Here is a 27,826-nt window from a genome sequence, read left to right as displayed (position 1 = left end):
GCTGCCGACCCACCGAGGACAGATGGACCATCTACAGGCGCAGACGCTGACCTCAGGAGAATGCAGAGCTGAGCCACTCTGCAGAGATCAGATAACTCCCTGCAAAAGTCTGGTCTTTAATCCTTTTGGGTTTTTTTGTGCATGTGGGGGTGAGGGTGGGGGAGATAATTAGGTTTATTTATTTATTAGTATTATTTTTTAATGGAGGTGCTGGGGATTGAACTCAGGACTTTGTGCATGCTAAGCATACACTCTACCATTTGAGCTATACCCTCTCCCACTGGTCTTTAATTGCTCTGAAAACACTTTTTCTCCCATGCTCTCATCTGCATCTAAAAGCAATCTGGGATGTGGGAAACTTTATTTGTATGTTGCAGATGAGCAAGCTAGAGCTCAAAGGCTTTGCCCAAAGCCACACCGGAACTCACAGGCCTGGATCAGGGCTAAGCCACAATCCTGACTTCAGGACCAACTATAGCCCAGGAAATGCATCCCAGGGAAGCAGCACAGGGTGCGAGGACAGGAGGGCTGAGCTCCAAACCTGGCATCAACAACCGGCTCCGTGACTTCTCAGAGCCTGTGGAATCAGAGCAAAGTCTCCCTGTTCTTCAAAATGTTCGAGATTTTGAACAAGTGAAAGTCATCTAAATATTTGGTAATTTCCTCTGCCAAGATCTTTATTATTATTATTAATTGTTATAAGTAAAATTAATTATCACGTATTATTATTATAAATAAAATGTATGCTCACTATAGAAAATGTGGAACATGTGATTAGTTAAGAAGGGAAAAACAGCCACAGTTCCCCAGGCAAAAACCACCATGACTCCACAGAGGTATTCTTCCTGTCAAGTAACTTTTCCTCAGACACTTTTCCAACACTGAAGTTTAGCCTCCCCATTTATTTTTTTGTTTTGTTTTCCACTTAAGGTATTTTACCTCTTGGCTTGTCTTCATTTCTCGAATGTGATCGGACAAAAACTGCACACAGGTCTCCAGGTCGAAGTAGACAAACCAGAGCTGCGGAGAGAAGCAGGCGTGACCACTGAGGCCAAAGCCCACTGGACCCCGAACTCTCCATCCCTGAGACCAACTTCACCTCCCACCTCCTCACCAGAGGCCCGTCCTTCCAGGGACCACCAGATTCATCCACACCATTCTGCCCTCTCCCAGAGGCCCCCTACATGACGAGATCTCCTTTGTGTGGCTGGTAGAGATAAATGAGGCTGTAAGGACCCCCAGATTCAGGGAGCCCCCAGCCTATGACATCACACCTGAACTGCCAGTATTCTTGTGATGCCATTTAATTCACTCCTCATGCCAAGCAAGACCCCTTTACGCCCTACACTTCTCAGGTGAGCTCCAAAAACTCAGGGATCTGGGCATGTCTGTTCTCTGCTGCAGCCTCAGTACCTAGAACAGTGCCTGGCACATAGTAGGTGCCCAGTAAATACTTGTGGAGTGAACAGATCATGTGCCCAATGGGCTTCCTCCCAGCGCCCAACTGTACTCCCAGCCCTGGGGTCCCACCAGGTGAGAATGCAGTCGTGGTGCTGAGGAGATCTACTGATCCCCCCAACAAAGCCCAGCCAGGATCAGGAGACCCGGACCTCATCTAGCCCAGCTGTGTCCCAGACCCACTGTGTGACCTTCTGCTAGTCACTCAAGAACTCTCCACTGCCCTGGGGCCAAGAAAATGACCAAGCCAGGAGAACAAGGCCTTCAGGGTCTGACCTGCCTCTCTAGGGGACCTCGTCTGGGCACTGAGGGATGGAAACAGAAGAGGCCTCATCCCTTTGCTGAACGAATGTTGAATGAGGAATGTGCCTTGGTCGGTCTTTGAGCTCCCTTCCAGCCCTGCCTCGTGGAGGTTTCAGGCTGCTGGTTACCATCCAGAGAGGAGTCTCCAGAAAGGAACACTGGAGCCAGGGAAGAAGGAAGGGCTGCCGACACCATCTCCGTTAGCAGACTCCAGGAGACCCTGCACAGACTGGGAGAGCCCAGCCCAAAAGTGGGCCCCCAGGAGAGGTTACTCTGAGACAGAGTACCTGAATCACACTCTGGCAGCCTTCCACTGTGTCCGTCACCCCCAGCAGCACCCGGTGCCTCAGGAGGGCTCCATTGGCAGCCGCCAGCCTTAAGTCCGTGTTGGTGTTGGCCTGTAAGACAAACATCAGCCCTGTGGCCTGACCCCCACGCTGCCAGGGAGCCCTTGGGCCCAGGCAGTAACCACATTGCCCCACCCGTGAACCCCACAGAACAATCCTTGTCTTCAAGACACATCCATTATCTCCCCTGTAAGACTGTGGGGTTGTTGGGACAGTAAATTCAACAGTGTCAGAGAGCCCCGGGGTGAAGTCCAGCTCTGCCACTTCCTGGCAGTGTGGCCCTGGACAAGTGTGTCCCTTCTCTGTGTTTTGTTTTCTTCAGCTGTAGAATAAAAATAGAGTCCCCAGCCCTTAGGAATGTGGTGGGATTAACTGACATTGTATGTGTGGACCCAGTGCCTGGGACACAGTCGGGTGCAACACACGCCGTGGGAGAAGGGAGCTGGACAGCATCTCTTGTGGAAACAATGCACCTACTTTCTAAGTGCCTAGCCCAGTGCCTGGTCCTCGGGGGGAGGGGGGCTCTGGAAATCCATCTCCTTCTTTTCCCACCAGAACCAATCGACGCCAAGGATTTAGTTGAAAAAGTAGGTGCTAAGCAGACAGGGGGAGAGGGGAGGAGAGGAAGGGTGACACGACCCAAAGTTCTGAAAAAACCCACCAGGACTAGAGGTAGCCTCATCCAGGACAATGGTTCCCAAAAGGGGCAGGACCCCAGTCAGGAGCTTTTGGAAGTGTGGGATGGCCCATCCCAGTTATCACAGGGATGGAAGGGGCAACGCTGGCACTTAGGGACCAGGACCAGGGATGCTAAACGCATGCCTTCCACTGAAGGCCATGTCCCATGAGAGACAATCCTACACCCAGAAGAACTGTCCCTCAGCCTACTTGAACCCCAAATGCCCCACGGGGCATGAATGCATGTGAAAAACACTTATAGTTTTCTGACTGGCCACCAAAACTCCATTTTACATATAAACCTAAAGTGTTTTTTGGATGGGTTTTTAAATACACTGAATTTTTCAGCCATGTCACTACAGGCATACCTTGTTTTATTGCACTTTGCTTTATCATGCTTCACAGATACTGCAGTTTTTTTACAAGTTAAAGGTTTGTGGCAGCCCTGAGTCAAGCAATTCTATTGACACCATTTTCCCAACAGTATTATTTTTAAATTAAGGTATGTACATTGCTTTTTCAGACATAGAGCTATTGTGCCTTTAATGGACTACAATGTAGTGTAAACATAACTTTTAAGTGCACTGGGAAACCAAAAAATGTGTGTGACTTGTTTGATTGCAATACTCATTTTATGGTGGTGGTCTGGAAACAAGCCCACAGTATCTCCAAGGTCTGCCTATATTATGAAAATCAAGGGGTGATTACATTTTGTTTTGCCTAGAACTTTAATAACGGTGGTTATCCTTTCAGAAACTCCTATCACCAGGAGTTCAAGTCCTGACTGCATCCCTAACCATCTGTATAACCTTGAGCAAATGACTCAGCATCTCTCTGCCTCCAAACCGTCATCTCCAAATTAGAGTTAACATCCCCTAATAGCAATGGCTATAACAAGGGTGAAATGAGTTAATCCATGTAGGACACTTGGAAGAATGAATACTCAACATATGGCACCTAATAACATCATTATGACGATGACATTGAACTGAAAATACCATGTTTTCCACTAAACCATGTTAGCTATAAACAAATGTTTTTAGGAATTTCCCATCCTAAATCCTAGTGATATTTTTCACTCTGTAGGGAACACAGGGCAGGGTCTTGCCTGCCTTCATATCTCTTCCGACCTTGAGAAAGGCTAATAATGCCCCAAATAAGGGGAAAACAAGGTACAAAATGCTGAGGCTCTCAAGGATGCTCTGTGATGTAGTTAGGACACAGACAGTAAAAATGACAATGGTCAGGAAGGGGGATCTGCATGGTCCTGAGTGATAAGGGATCTGAGGAGAGAGAAGTCATTGAGCTGAGGCCCAGAGGAAGACCTGAGCCAGGTTGTGTGACCACAGACTAGTTACTTAACTTCTCTGAGCACCAGTTTCCCCACTGGTGAAGAGTAAATAATCATAACAATTAATACTTAGTGAGCATTTACGTAATACCAGATAGGATTATAAGAACATCATGTATTAAGTCATTTAATTCTCCCAACGATCCTATGAAGGAGCTACAATTACCTTCCCATTTTACAAATGAGAAAACTAAGGCTCTGAGAGGTTAAGTAATAAATCACCCCAGGTTGCAGAGCTAGCAACTGGTAGAGGTATCCTGTCTCCTTGTCAGGTTGTGGTTGGGCAAAGAAATCAGGTCCCAAACACAGTGCATGATAAATGCTCATTACATGGCAGTCATTATTAGAAAGAAAAGAACTCTGGAGGGGCTCCCTGAATGAGCAGCAATCACAGAAGGGCCAAGATGTACCTGGGGCCTTTGTGCTGCACCTATGAATAAAAACACAGGTCCTGCTCACTTCTGCACCTAGCACATGACCTGGTACTTGCTTGGCCTTCATAAATACCAGTTGAGTAAGGAAGAAAGGGAGGAAGGAGGCAGGGAGCCACAGCAGGCATTCCCTGGACTGCATCCTTGATGCACCTGGCAGGTGCCAGACATTTTGCTTGCGCCTGATAAAGCAGAACACTTTGCCTTTTCCCCCTCCCCAAGAGAACTTTCCTGCTGCAGAAGCAGCCAGCTCGATTTATTTTTTATAGGCCAAACACAAGGGTCATGAAAGCTTCAAAAGAGCCCAAGGGCAGCATTAGTTTGTCAGCCTCATCGCAAAGCCCAACAAAGATCCTTTCAGAACGATTAAGCCATAAAGTTCCTATTTGTCTGCAAGCACAGGCACTCAATGGAATTCATACCCCAAACCCTGACCACATTTCCCAACATCCAGCCCTCCCCTCCTGAATCAGGAAAGAGCAGAGTGTTTGCTAAAGATCTCCAAGTCCAGCTCGGTGCCAGGTGCTCAGGGAGTTTCCTAAGCAGCTGGAAAGACAGTGGAGGGGTGGTAGGCAGAATAAGAGCCCCCAAGGATACCCAAATCCTACTCCCTGGAACCTGTGAATTTATGTTACACAGCACAGAGGAATTAAGGTTGTAGATGGAATGAATGTTGCTGACTAGTTAGCCTTAAAATAGGAAGACTGTCCCAGACTATCCGAATGGCCCGATGTAATCACAAGGGGCCTTAAAAGTGGAAGAGGGAGGCAGAAGACTCTGTGAATGAAAAGTACTGCCTGCCATCTCGGTAAACAAAGGACGCTGCAGCCGTCAAGTCACCAGCTGATGGAGAACGCAGGATGGAGACAAGCAGGCAGCTCAGCCTCTGCCACCACCCCCAACAGTGCGCCTGAGGGAACTCAGGACGGAAGAGAACAGGACACTGGCCCTGGGTACCTAGGTGCACATCAAAGAAATGATTTCAAGGAGCACAGACTTCTGTACCTTCCCATACATAGAAAAGCACTAAATTCCTTAACTTGAGATATCTGGTTTTCTTTAACTAACAGTAATCTTTTGATGTGGTCTTTGTTTGCGTACTACATATGCTGACTCCTCCTCTGCCTCTTTGGCGCAGTCTCTCAGAGAGTTCTGAGACGCTGCCTCCTGGGTTTAAGACCTCACAAATGCCCTCTGAAAAAAAAAACGCAATCTAAACTTTTAGATTGTGCTCTTTTTTTCCAGTATACAACTCAGAATCAAGGATGTGAGAAGGACACAACCCACCACTGCTGGCTTTGAAGATGAAGGAGGCAGCCACAAGCCAAGGAATGCAGGTGGCCGCCAGGAGCTAGAAAAGACAAGGAAACAGATTCTCCCCTAGAGGCTCCAGAAAGGAGGCAGCCCTGCGTGTCAAGCTTTTAAACTACCGAACTGTACGATAATGCATTTGTGTTGCTTTAGGCCACTACATTTATGGTAATCTGTTATAGCAGCCACAGAATACCAATATATAGTTGGGTATTGACTGTGAACATGGAATTGGAATCTGAGCACCTGGCCTTGAATTCCAGCTCTGCCATTTACTAGCAGCATGACCCTGGACTACTCCCTGGGCCTCTCAGAGCCTCAGCTTCCTCAACTGTGAAATGAATGTAAGACTCTACCCAGACAATCACTGGGAGCTTAATGAGTTAAGGTACATAAACATTTAAGAGATAACCTACCATATATGGAGCGCTCAACAGTAACAAAAGACAGATGGTGAAAAACAGAAGACAATTAGCAAACCACACAGTAAGTCAGGAGGTGTCGACCTCCTTTGTGACTGAGATTGGGAATCAGAGGGGTCAGGCTCTGAACCCCGATTCTGCCACTCACAGTGGGATTGGGACAAGTTACCTAAACTCCCTGGCACCCACTCTTCTGCCTCAAAGGTTAGGGTTACTGGGGTTAGATGAGATACAGTTGTCAACAGAGCACCAGGTCAGAGTCCAGCCACCCCTCCCCTGGTACTCTGTGCTGTGAGGTGGGCTCAGGAACCCCCTCCTTGCTCTTGCTCACGGGGCTGTCACAAGTATCCAGCAGGAGGAGGTACGTGAAAGGGTTCAGTGGCCATAGGAATACTGGCTATCGGTGCCATCCTCCCCGCTCCCAGACGCTCTCAAAACAAGGCTTGCTTCCAAAAAAACAATCCACAGGGATTAGACAGGGAAAACAGAGAGGATTTAATCACACATGTGATTTGATTTCTTTTAGTCACTGGGCACATGGGCCAGCGTGAATTTCCATGGTTGGAGAAATGCTTTGAAGCAGATAAAAGAGAACTGACTGCCTTAGGGTTCTCCTGCCTGCACAGCCTTTCTGGAAGGAGCATGGCTGGGGTTCCCGGACATCTTACCTTCCTCTGGTGTCTCTCGAAGATGAGCACGAGGGTCAGGGTCAGGCTGACCGCGGCCAGGGTCACGAGCAGCACGCCCACCCAGTGGTTCCCCAGGGCAAACATCTGGCTGGTGGAGTAGATGTTGGCCCACACCACCACATAGAACACCTGCAAGAAGACGGAGAGAGGGCACCGGAATACCAGTCCTCAAATGAAGCAGCTCTGCTCTAAGGGACACCCTCCTTGAGTTCAGAGAGCTCTCAGGGCCAGAGACTGATGTGGGGTGGAAGGAGGTCTGTGAGAATGAGCCCTTGTTCCTTGTTCATAAGCAAAGGTAGAGGCAAGGGGTTAGAATAGCTACTCTCAATCCTTGCTTACTCTGATTTCAAATAAAACAGAAATGGGCATGGGGCTTGGGAGTGAGATCAGTTTGAGTCAGAAGCCAACAATGACCCTTCAACAGCTAGGTGGCTTTGGACAAGTTACAACAATTCTCTGCGCCTCAGTTTCCTCATCTGTAAAATGGGGGTAATAGTATCTACTTCACAGGGTATAAGGTTATAAGGGTTAATGAGATAACATATACAACAGCCTAGTACGTCTCAGGAAATTAATAAATGCCAGTTGCCATCCCTTCCCCTCCCTAGAAGCAGGACGTGGAAGTCAGGAATGCTGTTTGACCATTTATACATACAGCGGTTAGGAGCACAGATACTGAAACCAGAAGGCTTGGGTTCAAATACTGGCTGGGCCATATATATGTATGTATGTATGTATGTGTGTGTGTGTGTGTGTGTGTGTTTATATGTATATGTACTTATGTGTGTACACACACACGATTAGAGCTGAAGTGGACCAATCTGTTGAACAGATGGGGAAACTAAGTCCCAGAGAGGAGAAAACTCTTGACAAAGCCAGACACTGAGTCCAGAGCCTCAGTGGTAGGTCTGCAGATTCCCAATCCCCAGCTCTGCCCCTAGCAAATCCTGCCTCCCGTCTTTTACGTGGGAACCTGGTCACAACTCTCCCCCATGAACCTCCCCTTACACCAAACCCAGGTCCATGTGTACTACTCTCTCCCAGGCAGCCAGGCCACTAGCCCCCAAACCCATTCCCTGCAGCAACAAGCTCCAGGACAGGACGCCGAATTCAGCAGCGCCTCCTCCCTCCTTACCACAGCAAAGGCCAGCCGCATGGGCCGCGAGTTGTAGATGATGTATCTTCTCACTTGGGGCTCCAAGAGGGCGCTCTCGGCCAGGCTCCTGTACTGGTCAGCCGGGACCTGCTTGGCCACCCGAGGGAAAGAGACTCATGAGCCACGGAGAACCACTGCCCGCCTCCTTCCCTCCAGCAAGCACGGCGTTTCCAGTTCACGCGGCTATCACATGAAAGGGGGATGAGGCACTTTCCAGGCTGCCCCAGAAGGCAGAATGAGGAGCTCAAACCACCGAACAGCAATCACAGGGTGCAGCTCCGGCCTCAGAGAAGGACGGGCATCACTGGGGAGCTGGGACAGCTCGAGATCCAGGAGGACATCCAGGAGAGGGGTCACCTCACAGCAAAACCAGGATAGCCTAAAGGTTAAGGTACAGGCCTTGGAGTTGGCCAGCCTTGCGTCCAAACGTTGGTCCTGCCCCTCACGTGCTATGTGACCTGGAGCAAGGAAACTCACTTCTCTGAGCCTCAGTTTCCTCCTCTGTAAAATGAGGATGACAAGAGTATACCTTGTAGAAGTGGTGTGCATATTAAACAAGATAACATATATACCATATTCTTTAATTTTACTTTTTAATGGAGGTACTGGGGATTAAACCCAGGACCTTGTGCATGCTAAGCACGCACTCTACCACTGAGCTATACCCACCCCCCCATATAAACAATATTTACATACGTATTATACAGTAAGTATATGTATAATATGGTGTATACATGTTACCTGGACATCTTTGGGGGCCTCTGTTCTCTTACTTAGAGATGTCTATCTAAGCATATAGTATACAGGCCCAATGCCTGTTCCATACTGAACACTTGATATCAAAACTGCAATGTCAATAATTATTACTACAGTTCAAACTGAAAACTCGCATCTTCTTGCCAAAACAAAAATGTCATAGGGCGTAAAGGTCCTACAAGAATGCACTGCTTAAGAACGCAGAATTTGATCATTAAAGATGATATTCAGGAACACGATAGAACAATGTGTAAACTGTTCAACAGCTAAGAAAACCCCATCTGAAGACAGCTGTTTAAGGAAAATGTTCTTTTGTACAAAGGCTGGAAGGAAGCGTGGGAAGAAAAACCAGCTGTTGTGCTTATGCGGGGTTAGTACCGTCAACTTGGAAAGTTTCCCTTTAGTGGTGACAAAATGTTGTTTTAAATCATAATGCAATTCAGTTTTAAAGAAATAAACTCTCAAATCTTCACAGTAAAATTAGCAGTGCATCTTCCCCATCCATAATTTATCTCCCCTGGGCAGTGAAGAGGAAGGCCTAATCATGCTGGGGGCTCTGGGAAGAGAGAACCACATCAGTGGAAACTTAATAGCAATAGCTACAATTTATTGAACATCTACCATGTGCTAGAGCCAGTGCAAGTGTTCCTTGAGCACTATTCCCCTTAATCTGCACAAACCCCCTATGTTGTAGGTATTAACATTGCCCTTGTTTTACAGATGATGAGACTGTGGCTCAGAGAGGTTAAGCCACCTGCTTAAAGTCACCCAGGCAGTGAGGAGCAGAGCTGGATCTGCATCCAGATCTATGAATCTGTGAAGCCTGTGCCTCCAGTCACTGTGCTTGAAGGGACTGCATTATTATCTAATGAATTCATGTACTCTTCCCTTTGCAGAAGCAGTTCCTTCTCCTAAAATGCCTTTCCTCCTGTCCACCCAGCAAACTCCTATGTTTCCTTCAAGAGCCCAGATCAAGCATCTGCTCTTCTGTAAAGCTTCTGTGAACATGAATAAAGAAAATGATATTTAAATTGGAGTTGAGAAGGCCAGAAGGAGGCGCACTCATGCCCTACCACTCTGCCATCTGCAGACTCCAAACAGGAAGAGAATTACCTTGCACCTCCAACAGGAAAGAGGTTACTACCTTACTAACTCAGTGGGAGGAAGGACGATTTTCTCCTTGCCTGGCAACAGCCCAGGCAACGAGAGACTGTCACAACTCAGCCAATGAAAAGCTACTACACTTCGGACCCCTAGTTTCCCTCTGCAGACTCTTTGTTTATAAGAGCCCTTCTCAACTTCCCTTTATCTCTATAAAACAATGTTCCTCTCCTTTGCTTCTCTGGACCTGCCCAATTTTTACTATAGCATGCCTGTCCCAAATTGCAATTTTCTGCTATTCCCAAATGAACCCATTTGCTGGTAAAATAAATGGCTATTTCACTTTTACAGTCGACACTTTCACAACCACTACTTCCCTGGGCGAGTTTATCATTTGCTCCTGTGAACGTCTTCAACGCCTTGTGCAGCCCTCTGCTGCAGCATTTATACACTGTCCTGATTTACCCGATGCACGTCCACGTCGCCCACGGGGCTGTGCGAGCAGGGTGAGCACAGGCACTGGGACCCAGTAACCTCTGTAGTGCCCAGCGCCCAGCGAAGTGCCCAGCACAGATGCCCAAAACACACATCTGTTACGTGAGTTAACTGGAAGGGGAGGACATCTTCCTTATGACCCCTACCACATCGAGCACAGGGTAAGTGCTTAATAAATATTTTGTGCCTCACTGGATGATAGGATAGATAGATGGACAGACAGGTGGATGGATGGATGGAAGAAAAAGTAGCAAGGACTCAATAAAATCAACACTCACCTGAATGCCCCAGGTCTGCAGTTGCTCTTCCGCGGCTCCCAGGTCAAAGGAGATGGGTGCGCAGGTATTGTCGATCCGGAGAACTGTGAGGACCTGGCCGTTGCGAAGCTCTGAAAGCAGACCAGAAGCTTCATCTGCCAGAGCGATAAGTACTTTGGATGAGCTCTGAGCTTGATGGCGTCACCTCCTCTGGCCTTGAGAACAGTCTCATGGCAAGGAGGGACTTGCCATCTTCAAACCCATGGAAAAAGGGCTGGACTTGACCCAAAAGCTTCAGGGGGCAGAACTGAGGCCAGAAGGCGGAGGCTATTAGGACACTATTTGAGACCATAAAAGGAAGAACTTCCCAAGAATGTGAGCTGTCCACACACAGACTGGAAGGTAGTGAGCTCCCCATCACAAGGGATATTTAAACAGAGACTGAACAACTGACTACATTGAGGAGATGAGCAAGCAGACATTTCTTTTAGCACTGCAAAGGAAGCTCAACCAAACAACTTACATTCCCAGTGGGTTCAGAGTCCAAGGAAGAGAGAACAATTGTGGTAGGCAGACCAGAGAACCCCCAAGGATGTCCCCACTCTAATCCCCAGAACCTGGGAATACGCACCTTAGGTGGCAAAGGGGAGTTAAGGCTACAGATGAGCTTAAGAGTGCTCTATCAGCTGGCCTGAAATAGTGAGATTAACCAAGATTATGTGGGTGGGCCCACTGCAATTACAAAGATCCTTAAAAGTGGAAGGGGGAGGCAGCAGAAGAGTCAGGAGGGATGTGACTGTGGAAGAAGTGCAGAGAGACGGAGCATTGCTGGCTTTAAAAAATGGAGGAAGACTTCATGAGCCAAGAAATGTGAGCAGCCTTTAAAGCTGGAATAAGAAAGGGAAACAGATTCTCCCCTGGAGCTTCCTGAAAGAATGCAGCCCTGCTGACCTTGAGATTTGAGCTCAGTGTAGCCAGTGTCAGACTTCAAACCAGAATGGTAAGAGAATTTGCATTTTCTAAGCCACTATTTTACGGTAATTTGTTACAGATGCCACAGACAACTAATATGCTGACTTACTGGTAAGCCCTCCCTAGTCTATCTGCACTGACTCAACATTTTAAAAGCATAAATATGAGTAAAGTCAGACCTCAAAAAACACACATCAACTCAGGCTCAACAGCTATCAAAACTCTTGCCCCGCAGGGTTGCAATGAAGCAGACCAGGAGACTGGGTGAGGCCAGCTGGAGTGAAATTCCCTTGGGCCCAGAAGGAAGCCAAACCTACTTCCATTCTGAGTAGAGAAACTCTGGACAAAAGAACCAAGATCTCCTCCCATCACGTATGAGGCCCTGGGAGCCACCAGTCAGCAGACAGGGCAGCTGCTGGGGGGAGTCCCAGCCCTGAGATTCTAGGATCCCAGGGTTCAGCGAGCAAGGCTGGATGGCTGGATATTTCAGCCCATATTTTGTAGCTTAGAAAATAAGGCAGGACTGATGGGATAAAACCATAAATATCTTATCTGCTGGCCCAGAGCCCAGCTCTGGGCAATACTTGAGTCTTAAAGCAAAATGACCAACTCTACCTTCCTGGGAATTCCTGGCCTCCCCAAACACTCTTCCACCCTGTCCCCTAGTCCATCCCTGGGCCCTGCCAACTGGGCCAACAAAATCTCTCCCAGCTCCATGCATCTCTTGGCACCTTCACCACAACCCTAGGCCAGGCTATGTTCACCTCTCTCTGTACCTTGCAGTAGTCTTCTAACTGGCTTCTCCAACCTGCTGTTCCTCCTACAGTGCATTCTCTACACAGCGGCCAGAGCGGCAAATCAGATGATAGCAATCCTCTGAGTAAAACTTTCAATAGCTTCCTGGTGCTCTAACAAAACCAACCTCCTTACTACACTCCCCCAGCTCTTAGAAGAAAGAGCTTCCTGCCAAACTCACCCTCAGTGCTCAGCCTCATTCTATGTCTTGTCACCCCAGCCTCCTTTGTTTCTTGACATGTCGTGTTCTCTCCCACCCCAGGGCCTTTGCACATGCTCTCCCTGCTCTCTCCTTGGAACACATCCACCTAGAGTCACCCGTCTGATCCTAATTATCATTGGTGTTCCAGCTCATCAATCCCTTTCCCAGGGAGTCTTCCCCAACACTCGGAACACTTAACAGATCAAATCTGTCTGATAAACCTGCCCATAACTACCTGCTCTTCTCTTTACACTTATCAAGGATGAGTACATATGCATGCAATTATTTGGTTACTCTTGTATGTAATTACTTGATTAAAGTCCATTGTCCTCATCAGACTATATACTCCCACATTGGTTTTGCCCATCATTGAATCCCCTGAGCTGGATTCAGTGCCTGATATACAGCAGGCATTAAATAAATGTTTGATATATAAATGAGGTGGGGAAAGCACAAGCTAGAGTAGTTTGGGGTTCAAGTTGTAACTCAGCCTCTCACTAACAGAGCAACACTGAAGAAGCAGTTTAACCCTGGCCATCCACTTAGAGGATGATCATATCCACTGCAGAGGGGTTTGCAAATAATTAAGATGATGGAAATAAAGCACTTGGTGCAAAATGGGCCTGAATAATCGGCCACTATTGTTGCCATAATTTAAAAGCCAGGTTGTCAGAGCTCGTAAGTTACAATAAAGCCACACCAGTTTAGTTGTATTGGTTTTTATCTTCCCACACCTGTTCCAGAGAGAATTGAGGGTGGCTTCATAAAAATAAAAGATGAAAAGCCAAAGTTACAAAATTAGACTTAAAAATAAGCAAAAGAGTAAACTTAGACAAAAAGAAGATAAAGGCAGAAATAAAACAGAACAAAAAATAAAATAAGGATAGCTTCCGGGGACTGAGCCTCACCATGCACCAGGCCGAGGCTAAGGCATCACATCGTGATTCCGCTTAATCCTCCAAGACCCTAGAAGCTGGAAAACCACTATGATGGGGAAGGAAACAGAGCCTGTGAAAGGAGAACCAGCTTGCCCGGTGTTACCAGGGGAAATGAAAGTAAGAAAGAGAAGAAGCGAGGAGAAAGGGTAGCTCACAAAATGCAGGCAGTCGTGCCATAGGGGCCTCCACCTAGCCCTTCACTCCACAGCACACTATGGAAAACCCAAGTTCATCTGGGTCCTGGGCACGGAGACTGGGAACTGCTCTGGCTCTCTGTATTGTGAGGAAAGTGTCTGCCCAAGCGACACAAAGACTTTTCATGGTGCTTCTGTTTGCCTTTCGAACCATGAATTCCTGGATTCTTGGCAATAATCTCTCTCCTTAAAATTAAATCTCTCTCCTTGAAGTTCCTTAAAATGAAAACTGCAAGTCCTCCACTTAGAAACACTTGCTTTTAAACCTAGACTAAGAAAAAGGATCTGAAAAGCTACTAACGAAGCCTGTGTGTGTATGTGTGTGTATAGGAAGCAATTTCCTATAAAGGAGCAAGAACTGGCTTGCCAAAAACCAGTGGAGCAATGTCTTCAAAGAGCTGAAGGCAAATTATTCCATTCCATTTCATTCTACTGGAGCATGTATGTGTGTACTGCTTTCCTAATAATAGTAGTCATAAAAGGAACCCTTGTTTTTAAGTTTCAAATCATCTAAGTAACCAGCCACAATGCAAAATTCCAACTCCCCTTGCCTATACCCAGACACTCCATTCATTCATTCATTCATTCATTCATTCATTCAACAAAATACATACTGAGCACCTCCTATGGGCAAAGCTATATGCTGAGTACTGTAGCCACAGGGATGAACAAAGCAACACAGAGCCCCTGTCCTCTGGGAACTTATATTCTAGTGAGGAAGCTGGACATTCAACACTTTATTACACAGGTAATTATTTAATTACAGACTATGATAAGTGCTATGGGGAGAACCTGGAATACATCAAAGGGTCCTGACTTAGGCTGGGCCATCAGAAGAGGATTCCTCATGTAAGGGATATCTGAACTAAGCTCTGGAGGATTAATGGATATTAAGTAGGGGAAAGGAGGCAAGGAAAGGGCATAATATGCAGGAGGGACAGCAGGTGCAAAGGTCCTGAGGCAGGGCAGGAATAGAGAACAGGAGCAGCAGGTAGCCATTAAGGCAGATCTTGCAAGGTAGTAAAGACAGATCTTCACGTTAAGCCCAGTGGGAAACACTCAAGCAGAAAGTGACAGGGTTGGTTGTGCATTTTCAAAAGCTCTCTCTGGGATGCCCCGTGTAGAGAATAAATGGAAGTGGCAAGGAGGAAAGGTCCTGAGAAGCGATAGCAAGGATCCAAGCAGAAGGTGATCTAAGGAGCTGGTGACGGACAAAATAGGTAGAAATGACAGAAACTGGCCTAGAATCTTATCCCCAAATGCCCACCCTTATCTAAAGGTACTTCTGTGCCCCTGAACTCCCTCCCCCTCAATCATACTTCATAAGTCCAGCTCAGCATCCTCAGGGGGAGGAGAGTGGGGAGGAATCAAGGTTCATGACCCTACCTTGCCCCCAGCCAGGAGGGCTCCCCCCAGGCAGGGCGCTCCAGCCAGGGGAGGAGGTGGGCAAGGGGCTGGCCGCCCCGCCGGGGTCCATCCGTGGTTCACAGGCCATGGCAGAGCTGGCAAGACTTTTACTTCCCCTTCTTGGAGCTGCGATTCATTCTGGAGCAGCCAGCTGAGCTTCGCTTGCCTTCAGAAAACAACATCACAAGAAAGAACTTCAGGCCTTGTCCCAGGCAGGTTGGGCTCCTCTGGCTCTCCAAGGCCAGAGCCACCACCAGGCCAGGGAGGGCCACCCAAAGTCTTTCCACGGACTTTGGTCTTGCTGCTCATGCTGAGGAGCGTTCTCAGTGGGAGAGAGGAGAAGCTAAAACCCTCCAAGGCCTCTGCTGAGAACTTCCCTCTGGTCTTGGATCTCCTCCAGCTCAGACATATCCAGTGACCCTCAGGGAACTCAGAGTTGACCAGGCCCCCTCCCAGGCATCTGGGATTCCCCTTCCTGACTGAGCACAGGGCAGGTATCTTCGTCATGGGGAGCCCTGTTTATACAAAGCAGCAAAATGTTAAGAAAAGAGCAATGATTTTAGCACCAAAGGACCTAGACTTGAACCCTCAGTCAGCCCTCACATGCTCTGGGACATACACTGTCAAGGTACTTAACTCCCTGAGCCTTGCTGTCCTCATCTGTAAAATGGGTTCAGTGAGGTCTATCTGCCATAACTACTGTGCGGATAACAGAAGGAAATACAAGTATGGCATCCAGTATCCTGCTCGCCATAAGGCCCCTTTCCTCACAGGTTTTTCCCATTTCACAGTTAGGAAAACTGAGGGTCAAAATGCGACATGACCTGCCCAAGGTGGGCTGGATAGAAGCGGTGGAGACAAGAGATGAACCAGGCCATCCAGCTCCAGAGTCCAAGCCCATCATTCCTATGCTCCTGAACCTCAGGTGGGACTTAGGTCTGGCTGTCTCTGAGCCTCTTCCTTAAACTGCCTTAAAGAAGAGTAGGTGCAGGGAGACTGCAAACTGCATTTCCTAGGTGTAATCTGGCAACAAACTCCAGTCAGTATCTGAGATGCTGAGCTGCGGGAGGGCAGGGACCATCTTACCCTGACCTAGTCCAAACATCACTGAGTGCCAGTCAATCATACTGCCTTTTACTTCCTTCCTCTTACCTTGTACCCCCAGGAGGCATGAAAGCAACAACAGCCCAAGGATGTCTGCCCTGCACTTGGCAATAACTGAAGCCCTTTCCTGCCTCATCTGATCATGTCCTAGGCCCACAAGACAAACAGAATCCTTAGATCCATTTTCCAGACAAGGAACCCAAGGACATCATAGCTAGGAGCCTGCAGCCCAGAGAAGCTGCACTAGAGTCAGAAAGGCCTGTGGGGCTCAGGCACCCACTCTCCCTCCTCCAGGCAGGAGGGGCCACCCACACAAGCTGGATCTGCACAGACACTCCTCCAGATTGTGTGAAAGGTTCGTCAGCTGCAAAATCCCACAACTGGGCATTGTCTTTGGGAAGAAATCCCAGCACCCTAGTTGGCCCAGTTCGCCTCCCACAAAGTTCCAGTCAGAAGAACTCATTCACCTGGAGGCTATTGACTGTCATGGATAAAAGCACCCTGTACGGTCCTGCCACTTCCCACGTGTACGACCTGGAGCAAGTGACTCAGTTTCTTCACACATAAATGGGGATAATATAACTAGGTTGTTGTGAGGCTTACAGAGTTCATACCTAAATGAATCAAGAACAGCACAGGGCAAAAAGGAATATAGCTACCATTATTTTTACTCCACAGACACTCCCTAAGAACTTCTAGTGCCAAGCCCTGTGCTGTCTAGAATATAAAACTAGAAATAAAATCTTAAGTCCCTGTTCAATCCTCCCTGCTGGGTATCACCAGCTGGTGGGAAAGGTAAACTCAGAGAAAAAACAGATAGTGACTAAAGAAGGCATCAGAGGGAGCTGGCAGCACCTTGCAGTGAGGGAAGAGCTCTTCAGGAGGCTCCTTGGAGCAGGGAAGGAGGCCCCTGGCTTGGCAAAAGTGGAGTCAGAGGACAGCCAAGGAGGGAGAGGTACAAACCAGAGGTCAGGATGGGCCCAATCAGGACTGCCTCTGCTCTTACCTTACAGCTCCTCGTGCAACCTGGAGGCTGCAGAGGGCAGGAGGGGAGTTGGCAAGACTAGCCAAGGGCAGGTGCTGACCCGTTACCCAGGGGGTGTTCTAAACTGCCATCCTGTTCAACCCTGCACTAGCCCCGAGAGGGACAAGGAAGGGAGGGACAGGTACCAGGGTGGAGACAGAGCTAGGAAGTGAGCACAGCCCTGAGGTTCCTGCAACTAACTGGTCATCCACTCCCCAGTTTCCTTAGCTCCCTTTGTTGATTCTGCATTTAACCAGACCTTCCAGTTATCCATCTTTTTTACCTAGGTGGCAAGACCCTGCCAAGGAAGATATCTTAAAAGTCCCACTGAGCAAAGATCTCCATTTCCGCAGACACTGAGTGCCCAGGCCCCCCAGGAGCCCGTGTTCCTCACTGAGGGGTGTGTATGTGTGTGCTGGGGGAGGAGGGGAGACCTACAGTCACAAATCAGGTTTTGTTTTCGTTAAGCTGGGAAGTCCCAAGAAGGAGCCATAGAGGGTCTGTCACAGAAGTTTTGGGGCGGAGAAGCCTTGAGAGACAATGGTCCCAAGCTCTTCACTTTATATATGAGGAAATTAAGACCCAGAAACGAAAGTGAACTATCCAAGGTCAAGGAGCCAGTTGGGGGATGGAACCAGAACGGAACCGAGCTCGTCAGGCAGGGGATGTTCCACCACATCTGGCCTTGGCCTTGGGTAAGCTGTGTCTTGCTCCAGGTTCTGCCCTCAATCAAGCCTTGCCCAGAGTCTACTGCCTCTGGTGCCTCTCTCACCCCCGAAATCACGCCCACCGTACCCCCGCCACCGGCTCACAGGAGCAGCCCGAGAGCAGCTTCCACGACACTGGGCAATGGGGCCTTAAGGCGCAGAAGAACGCGGACGCGGCCCGCTGCGCCCACCCCAGGCCGGAACGCGGATGCCCAGGCAGCAGCGCAGCGCTGGACCCGCGCGGCTCAAATCTGGGCTCGCGGCCGCCCGCGGCCGCGCGCAGACACAGGGGCGCGCGCCCGGGGCCCGCGCACACTCACCCGTCCGCGCCGCCGTCGCCGCCGCCGCCCGGGGACGCGGAAAGTGGGGGAGCCGCAGCCCCTCCGCGCCGCGGCCTCCGGGCACCGCCGCCCGGGCACCGCCGCCCGCGCCCCGCCCGCCGACCGCGCCGCGCGCCGCCCTCCCCGGTCCCGCCCCCGGGACGGGCCGGCCCCGCGCGGTCACCCCACCGGGAGGAGCCGCCCGCCGGGCTCGCCTCGGGACCAGGAGGGAAACCAGCTCCCAGGCCCGCGTCGAAGCCGAGCTGGGAGCTGCCTTTCATCAGCTGGGCTCCCTCCAGGGACGCCGGAAAGCGGCTCCGCGCTCGCCGACCACGTGCGTGGCTTCTGGGGCTCACGGCCCCTGCGCGCCAGGCCGGGACGAGTTCCCGCCCCCTCCGAGCCTCGGTCTCCCCATCGTGAGAGCAGCGGCTTGCCTCTGAGGTCAAGCCCACGTGTGACACAGTCATCCGGCCTGGTGGATGAGGCTATATTTGCGACCAGAAATTTCCCAGGGACTTGTTTTTAATGAAAAATTGTATCTGCTTTGTGTTAAGAGCATCCGTTTGGGGACCAGGCTACCTGAGCTCTTAGCCAGTTCTCTCCGATTTTAAGATCATCTTTGGTATAGTGTTTAACCTCTCTGTGCCTTAGTTTTCTGTAAAAAGCAGATTATGCTATGTCATGGGATTGTGTAAAGCTTTAATGAGAATTTGTGTGAAGTGAGCACAACTGCCAGACACGGGATAGCTGCTCACTAGGCGATGACTGCTACCCCCACCACCATCGCTCCTGTTTTCAGGGGCGTCTACAGTGAAAAGCGTCCCCTTCGCTGAGGAAAGCACTAACCTTGTGTAGGTTTTCTCAGAGCGCATATGGACGGATGCGCATATCGTGCTTATACAGAAGGGAACCTGTTCTGTTGAGCACCCTGCTTTTTCATTCAACAAAGTGCCTTGGCATTCACCTCATGCCAGAACACTCCACTCTGCCTCATTTCTTTTTAAAGGTGCATAAACCTCCATACATTGTAGGAAGGTTCTTTTTTCTGTCGCCCTGCCCCGCCAGTGGGGGATTCCACTCTTGCTTACAGGCCTTGCTGGGATGGTCATAGCCACATGCAGTGTACATGCCACTGCCTGCATATCTACAAGTGGACTTGCTGAGTCAGAATATGGCTGCATTTTTTTGTTTCAACAGATATTACCAAATTGCTGGGGACCTCTTGTCACAGGACTGGTGGGTTCGTGCTCTGCCAGAGGCAGAGGCAGAGCGCTTGGGGACAGTGAGCAGTGATTGAGGAGCTAAGCATCACACACTGCCCAGGCATCCTCATTCACTAGGCGAGTGAGGATGCAGGACGTAGGCTACTGAAAGTGAGGTCCGTTCATTTATTCATTAACAGATCAACATCGGGTGTCTGCTAAGTGCCAGGCATTGCACTAGGCAGCCCTGAGCAAGACACACAAGATCCCTATTTAGTTTGTCTAACTTCCCAAAACACAATCTGGGGGCATAGGAGCAAGTCTCATGGGATGTTGGAGCTTTCCTACCTGCTGATAGGCTATTGAAAGGAATCCTTGGACAGGTATGTGGCCTGGTCACCATCTGTCTAAATCCTGCCTCTCCAGCAAGGCCTACCTCCTCCATGAAACTTGATTTTGTACCCCTGCCCTTTCTGCCAGGGCACCTTCGCTCTGCATTCTCACTGCTTGTCGCTCCAGCATGAACTTAACGTTTTGACACAGCAGTCTTCTTTTCTAGGAAGGCACAGAAGAGGTGGGCCTTTGGAAAGGACTGACAGGGTTCCACCACTCACTGGCATCTGAACTTGCACCAGTCGGTTCCCCTCTCTGAGCTTCAATTCCCTCATTTATAAAAGAAGGGTAACAAGATCTGCTAAACTAAGAGACTGTAAGAATTAAAGGAGATGCTGAGATGCTTATCAGAAAGTGCTCAGTAAAAGTGAGTTGCGTTCTTGGGCAGTTCTTTTGGATTTGTGAAACTTCGGCACATGGCAAGGCCTGGGCACTATGGTATGAGGGAGTGGGGGCTCCATGGAGAATGGAGAAAGGTGAATGAAATCCAGTAAAGGTGAGTAATATCTGGTAAAGTCCGCTAGAAAACAGACTTCAGGGGTCGGGGGTGGGAAGGGACAGACTGGGATTTTAAAATGTAGAATAGATAAACAAGATTATACTGTATAGCACAGGGAAATATATACAAGATCTTGTGGTAGCTCACATCGAAAAATAATGTGACAATGAATATATGTAGGTTCATGTATAACTGAAAAATTGTGTTCTACACTGGAATTTGACACAACATTGTAAAATGACTATTACTCAATAAAAAATGTTTATAAAAAAGAAAAAAAGAAAAAGAAAACAGACTTCGGTAGCAATATTTTGATGGATTCACAAGGCTCTGTGTGGTGGGTCTAAGCCCCTCCCCACCCACAGCCTACCGTGCTAATTGTTACCCACTGTCCCCCAAGCCCTAAAAACCCTAAGCTCCAAGAACACAGACCATCTCTCAGTTCCTCCTCCACCCGTGCTCTCTCTCACTTCCAGTTCTCAGTGGTTGCCATCCTTCTCCATCTGGAAGGTAACCCTCAAACCTCATCCCCACCCCATCACCTGGTTAACTGACATATTCTTAGGTCTCAGCTCAAAGGGCCCTTCTTCTGAGCACCCTTTCCTGTCCTGGGCCCAGGCCAGGACCCCGTTCTCATAGTTACCCTTGCTTGACCTATGGCCACACTAGCACAGGGTATGGTCATTGCTCAACTTCCCCTATCCCTAAAAGAGAATAAATCTTTGGGGACATGGGGCTGTTTCTGCCCACACTCATAGCTGTTCCCCAGCACCCGGCCCTCAGCATTCGTTCATGCATCTGAATTGGTGAATGAATAGCTATGAATGAAATCATCAGGGCCTCAACTACAGATAAATCCAGATAACCACAAACCCCAACCAAAGCCACCCTTACTCAGCATTTGCACCATCTGCCCTGTCATGTTTGCAAGGGTTACAGGCCTGTGTCTGAGGAGAGCTGCCAACTATCTGGCAATCGGGATGAAGCAAGATGGAAAGAACTTCTTCCCAACCTGGCAGAATCTTCGTGTGGCAGCCTCAGAGGTGAGCCTCAGCACCACTGGATGAGTAAGTGAAGAGGCAAAGATCCAAAATTAGTTTCTTTTGGGGAGAGGGGGGTGAGTCTGTCAGTTGTAGATTCACTGACTTTCTAACTCTTTTAGAAATGTACTGCTTAAAACATTGCCATGGCCTGAACAAACAGAACTAAATCATACAGCAAGTCAGACAGACCTGGGTTCAAATCTAGGCTTTGCCACTAATGAGAGCTATCTTAAAAAGCATTTCCAAAAGCATGTCCCCCAGAACGTTCCATTGCTCACAGCTCCATTACATTGATTCCAAATCCTGGAAGTCACTTCACACAGTGAGTGCTCCACTAGAAGACAGACACGTGATACAAACGAACTTATTCACAAACCAGAAATAGACTCACAGACATAGAAAACAAACTATGGTTACCAAAGGGGGAAGGTGGGGAGGGATAAATTGGGATATTGAGATTAATGTATACGCACTTCTATATAAAATAGATAAACAACAAGGACCTACTGTAGAGCACAGGGAACTATGTTCAATACCTTGTAATAACCTATAATGGAAAAGAATCTGAAAAAGAAAAAAATATATATATATACATACTGAATCCCTTTGCTGTACACTTGAAACTAACACAACATTGTAGAGTAACTGTACCTCAATTTTTTAGAAGAAGATATACAAGTGAGAGCTTGGGACTAAACACACAGCTGTCCTTGTCAGGAATGCGCAGGAAGTTAGAGAAGTCATGTGCTGTTTGTTAGGAAACTGGGTCAGAACCAGAAGAAATACTCTGAATTTCTGTCAGGAAGACCACCACTCCCTGGGGAGTCAGGAATCTGTTCCTGCACTGTGGACAGAAAGACAAGGGCCACAGACAGATACAAAGAGAATAAGATGGGGCAGAGCCTGAGGAGGGAGAACGGGCATCTGGTTGAGAAGGGGAGGGAGAGGCAATCTACGGTGAGCAGGCTTTCAACTTGAAAGCTCCACTGTCCTTTTTCATTTTAAAAGCCCAGTAGGACAATAGTAGACAACCCAGTCATACTGTCAGAACAACCAGCCTAACTTCTCTCCTAGTCTTACCTTTCAACCACTGCCACCTGTTCTAAAATGCGGCCACTCACTCCACCCTTTGCAAGTTATTTTCTAGCAGGAAAAAAAGTTGTCTGCCCCTTGACCTTCCAGGCCCACCCATCCCCATCAGTGAGCTATGTGAGCTATGGCTTTGAATTCACATTCGACCCAGGAGCTAGGCAGTGTCATTTGAAGCTTTTTAGAAGCCAAAGAAGTTAGATGTTGACATGATCTGGCAGCTTCCTCTCCCAAACTACTTGCAAAATCTTTTAACAAAGAATGTGCCTCTCCTACCTCTTAAGACCTGCCCACAAGATACCTCATATTACTGCATTTTGCTTTTTGAACTTCAGAGATAATGCTTTTTGGTTTTTTTCCCTTACAAATTAAAAGTTGGTGTCAACCCTGTGTCAGGCAAGTCTATCGGCGCCATTTTCCCAACAGCATTTGTTCACTTCGTCTCTCTGTGTCACATTTTGGTAATTCTCACAATATTTGAAACTTTCTCATTATTGTCATATTTGTTACAGTGATCTGTGACTGGTGAGTTTTGATGTTACTGTTGTTTTGGGGTGCCAAGACCCATGCCCATATAAGATGGTGAATTTGATGACTGTTACATGTGTTCTGATGATTCCACCGACTGGTTGTTCCCCTATTTCTGTCCCTCTCCTTGGGCCTCCCTATTCCCTGAGATACAATATTGAAATTAGGCCAGCAAATAATCCTAGAGTCACCCCTAAGTATTCAAGTGGAAGAAGAGTCACACACCCCTCATTTAAAATCAAAAGCTAGACATGATTAAGCTTAATGAGGAAGGCACGTCAAAAGCCAAGGCAGGCTGAAAGTGAGGACTCTGGCACCAGTTAACCAAGCTGCGAATGCAAAGAAAACTTCTTGAAGGAAATTAAAAGTGCTTTTCCAGTGAACAGATGAATGACAAGGAAGCAAAACAGCCTTATTGCTGATACGGAGAAAGTTTGAGTGGTTAGGACAGAAGATCAAACCGGCCACAACATTCTCTTTAACCAAAGCCTAATCCAGAGCAAGGCCCCGCCTCCCTTCCATTCTATGAAAGCTGAGAGAAGTGAGGAAGCTGCAGAAGAAAAGTGTGAAGCTAGCAGAGGTTGGTACATGAGATTTAAGGAAAGAAACCTTCTCCATAACATCAAAGTACAAGGTGAAGCAGTAATTGCTGAGGTTAGGAGCTGCAAGTTATCCAGATCTAGCGCAGACAACTAATGAAGGTAGCTGCACTACACAACAGATTTTCAATGTAGACAAAACAACCTTATATTGGAAGAAGATGCCATCTGGGACTTCATAGCTAAAAAGAAGGCAATGCCTGGTTTCAAAGCTTCAAAGGACAGGCTGACTCTCCTGTTAGGGGCTAATGCAGCTGGTGGCTTGAAGTTGAAGCCAGGGCTTGTTGACCATTCTGAAAAATCCTAGGATGCTTAAGAACTATGCTAAATCTGCCCTGCCTGTGCTCTATAAAAGGATAAACAAAGCCTGGATCCAGCACATCTGTTACAACATGGTTTACTGAGTATTCTAGGCCCACTACTGAGAGCTCAGAAAAAAAGATTCCTTTCTAAATATTACTGCTTATTGGCAGTGCACCTGGTCACCCAAGAGCTCTAATGGAGATGGACAGCAAGATTTATGTTGTCCTCATGCCGCTAACGCAACATCCGTTCTGCAGCCCATGGGTCAAGGAGTAAATTCAACTTTCAAGGCTTTTTATTTAAGAAATACATTTCATAAGGCTATAGCTGCAAAAGTGATTCTTCTGTTGGAATTTGGAACATTTGTGATTCGTGAGATCAAAATATCAACATGTTAGGAAGAAGTTGATTCCAGTCTTCATGGATGATTTTTGAAGGGTTCAAGATTCAGTGAAGGAAGCCACTGCAGACGTGGTAGAAACAGCAAGAGAACTAGAATCAGAAGTGGAGCCTGAAGAAGTGACTGAATTGCTGCAATCTCGTGATAAAACTTTAACAGACAAGGAGTTGTTTCTTAAGGATGAGCAAAGAAAGTGGTTTCTTGAGATGGCATCTACTCCTGGTGAAGACGCTATGAAGACTCTTGTTGAAATGACAACAAAGGATTTAGAAAATTATATAAACTTAGTTGGTAATGTAGCAGAAGCTCTTAAGAGGATTGACTCCAATTTTGATAAAATGCTGTCAAACCACAGCGCATGCTACAGAGAAATTGTAAAGTCAGTCAATTTGGCGTACCTCAATGTTGTCTTATTTGGCAAGTTGCCACCCTGACCTTTGGGAGCCACCACTCTGATCAGCCAGTAGCCATCACCATCGCGGCAAGAGCCTCCACCAGCTAAAAGATTTCGACTTGCTGAAGACTCAGCTGATGGTTAGCATTGTTTAGCAATTTTTAATTAAGGTATGTATACTATTTTTTTTAGAAAACCACTCTGAGATCTGCCAGACTGTCCCTGAAGGAGAGGAAAAACAGAAAGGTGAAAAACAAGGGGCACGCAAGACCATCAGAGCACTTACTTTCAGCCTAACAGTTTTCATTGACTTCTGGTGCCATCTTTTCTGGGCCAAGCATGCCTGGAAATGCAGAATGTTAGCAAAAGGGCTCTAAGCTTTATGAGGTTATAGGAACCTGAGTACCCGTCTAGCAGAGTTCTCAGAAAAAGCCTAGAGGCAGAGGTGGGTTTTCCCTCCAGCTGGGCTGATCTGATCTCCAGCTCTGTGACCTTGAGCATTCCCTAAGCCTCTCTGGGCCTCAGCTGCCTCATCCACAGGTAGGGTTACAGTGCCTAACCTCCCCAGCTTGAATGTTTAGAGTGCCCGGCACATAAGAAGCCTCCCTCACTAGAAGCAAGCAGAGCTTTAATGTACGGCCTCTGACAAGTTGCATCACCTTTCAGAACCTCGGGGGTTTTCCCACTTGTAAAGTCGGGGGTGAATCTTCAGGGAATTTGGGAAGATGTTACACACAGGATCTGGTTTTACTGTGAGCTGTTTGTACCTTCTATCAAGGAGAACTTGAGCAGGCCTGAGTTATGGCACCAAATGGCACGGTCAGAGTTTCTTTCCTTGTCATGGGCAATACTGGGGGCATCCTTCTCACTAGAAAATGGTTCACAGAACATGTAGTTGCCCAGAGGAGCAGTCAGCCTAGGATTTGGGAAAAATGTAAAGGCAAAAGAGTCACATGGGTGAGATACATAAAAGGTGTACAATATGAAGCCCAGTACTGAGCATATGCACAAGAGGATAAGCACAGATGCTAAGCCAGATTGCCAGTCCAGATCTTAGCTCTATCACCACACACGCTTGGGCTGGTTCCTTAATTAATCTCTCTGTCTCATGTCCCGTAAAGTCAAGTTGCTATGATGATTTGATGATCCTGAGTTAATATAAAAGCAAAAGTTTAGAACACTAGCTGGCACGGATAAAGCTATTCCTAGCAGTTGGAGCAGAGGTACTTTTCACTCACCACAGGTTCTGCCTTATTTCTTAGCCTTCCCGGCAGTCAGGTCAGCTCAGGGGACCCAGGCTTGGTCAGTGAGCTGCGAACAAGTGTCATGTATTATTTCAGGACTGAAGCATAGAAGAGCTGGTACGTGTTTGCCAACTTTTTCTTCCCTTGCCTCTGCAATCATGGAAACCATGTGCTAAAATGGTAGCGCCACAACATGGAGGTAGTCTGAGTCACTGTGTTGCCACGTGAACAGCTGCCCTGGTCACCCAACTTGTATCATTGTAAGAAATAAATCTTTGTTGTATTAAGCCACTAAGACTCCAGAGTGTATCCTATCCTGACCAATAACAGCTATTATCAGACTTGTAATCAAGGATGATTAGGATGAGAAAGGGACAGGCAAATTTTAGAAAATTGGGAGACATTTGTTGAGCACTGGAATGTTCCAGGAATCATGTGTGGTATTTTTAATAAAATTCTGTTGTAGCTGTAGAACAGTGGTTCTCAACTGGGGGTGATCTGGGCCCCCAGGGAACATCAGACAATGAAGGTATTTTTGGTTGTCACAACTGAAGGGGTACTACTGGCATCTAATGGGTAGAGGCCAAGGACACTGCTGAACATCCCTATAGATTAAGTGTATGAAAACTAACCTTCCCACCACAGCCCAGACCTTCTCTTCTGAGATGATCACTGTTACCACCAGTTTATTCTGTCTTCCATATATACGCTGCATTTAGAAGCACAAGCACGTGTTTATCTTTATATGCTCAAAGGGGATGAGTCACACACTGTTCTGCATTGTGTTATGTTGAGGTTCATTCCACATCAGAACCAACACACCTGCATGTCTTAGTGGTCAAAGAACCTACCAGGTGCTAATTTCTCATGTCAGGCCACAATGGAATCCCGTCAAGGCAAATTAAAAAAAAAAATCTTCATCCTGACCCCACTCCAGAGACTGATTCCACTGGCCTAGTAGTGGCCTGAGCAGCCACCATTTTCACTGGGGATGCCAAAGTTGACTACCACAGAATTAATCCCTCTACCTGAACCCTGGACTTCGTGGACTACTTGAGGATCTCACCCCACCTAGAACGCCTTTCTCCCATCTCACTCCCTCTATTCCCTTCCCCACCAGCACTTAAACACACGATCACCTCCCTCAGACCACCCGCTCCATCAGCCACTGCGGCCTCTCCCTCCTGAACCCTTTACAGCCAAAACCATTTAGGTTCTTGTCTCCCAGGTCACCAAGCTCTTTTCAGATCTGACTTTGTCCTCTCAACTGACCCTAGATCATATCCCCCTTTGAAATACTTCCTTCTGTTGCTTCTGCAACGTTAGCAAGATTCAGCTGGTTGGCTAGAAAAGTCAGTCAAACCGCATACAACCCTATTAATCCAGGATGAAAACACTAGTGGCCACCAAGTTATAGACTCTGGGTCTAAACCGGTGAACACAGGTGTTCCTCCTCATGGTCCTCCAGTTTGGGAAATCTGTACCTGCAGTAGGCAGGCTTGGCGTCACCACACTTAGCAATGCCATAAGCTAAGTCCTAACAAAACCATGTGTAGTTTGGGACACGTTTAAGGTGGGAGATGCTTAGAACGTATCTAAATCAAAACATTAGATAAGCAATCTAAGAAATGAGTTTAGGAGATGTAAGTTGGAGATAGAAATCTGGGTTCTTCAACACTGATGCTGTCAAAGCCATGAAACATACATGGTCTCA

The 27,826-nt window shown here is 47.7% G+C and overlaps 1 protein-coding gene across 7 annotated transcripts in view; it reads right to left on the bottom strand.

The window, feature by feature from the left end:
- The window catches only part of TMEM268 (transmembrane protein 268), a 33,189-nt gene extending 5,969 nt beyond the window's left edge, over window positions 1–27,220 (bottom strand). The window contains exons 1-7 of one of the 7 annotated variants that reach the window (XM_045518235.2): window positions 26,107–27,220; window positions 15,243–15,429; window positions 10,777–10,910; window positions 8,126–8,236; window positions 6,970–7,119; window positions 2,049–2,159; window positions 940–1,020 (exon numbers count right to left, since the gene is read on the bottom strand). In XM_045518235.2, the coding sequence (XP_045374191.1) occupies window positions 940–1,020; window positions 2,049–2,159; window positions 6,970–7,119; window positions 8,126–8,236; window positions 10,777–10,910; window positions 15,243–15,351 (696 nt within the window). In that variant the 5' untranslated portion in view covers window positions 15,352–15,429; window positions 26,107–27,220. Of the gene's footprint in view, window positions 1–939; window positions 1,021–2,048; window positions 2,160–6,969; window positions 7,120–8,125; window positions 8,237–10,776; window positions 10,911–15,242; window positions 15,430–18,418; window positions 18,569–18,607; window positions 18,808–25,635; window positions 26,064–26,106 lie in introns of those variants that run through there. The other 6 variants (XM_074362082.1, XM_045518236.2, XM_074362081.1 and 3 more) reach the window with 6 other exon arrangements.
- Window positions 27,221–27,826: the final 606 nt, after the last annotated feature.

Source organism: Camelus bactrianus, chromosome 4, assembly GCF_048773025.1.
Source record: "Camelus bactrianus isolate YW-2024 breed Bactrian camel chromosome 4, ASM4877302v1, whole genome shotgun sequence".
NCBI classification, from domain to species: Eukaryota; Metazoa; Chordata; class Mammalia; order Artiodactyla; family Camelidae; genus Camelus; species Camelus bactrianus.
The sequence above is the reverse complement of the archived record's forward strand: the minus strand, read 5'-3'. Positions and strand labels throughout refer to the sequence as shown.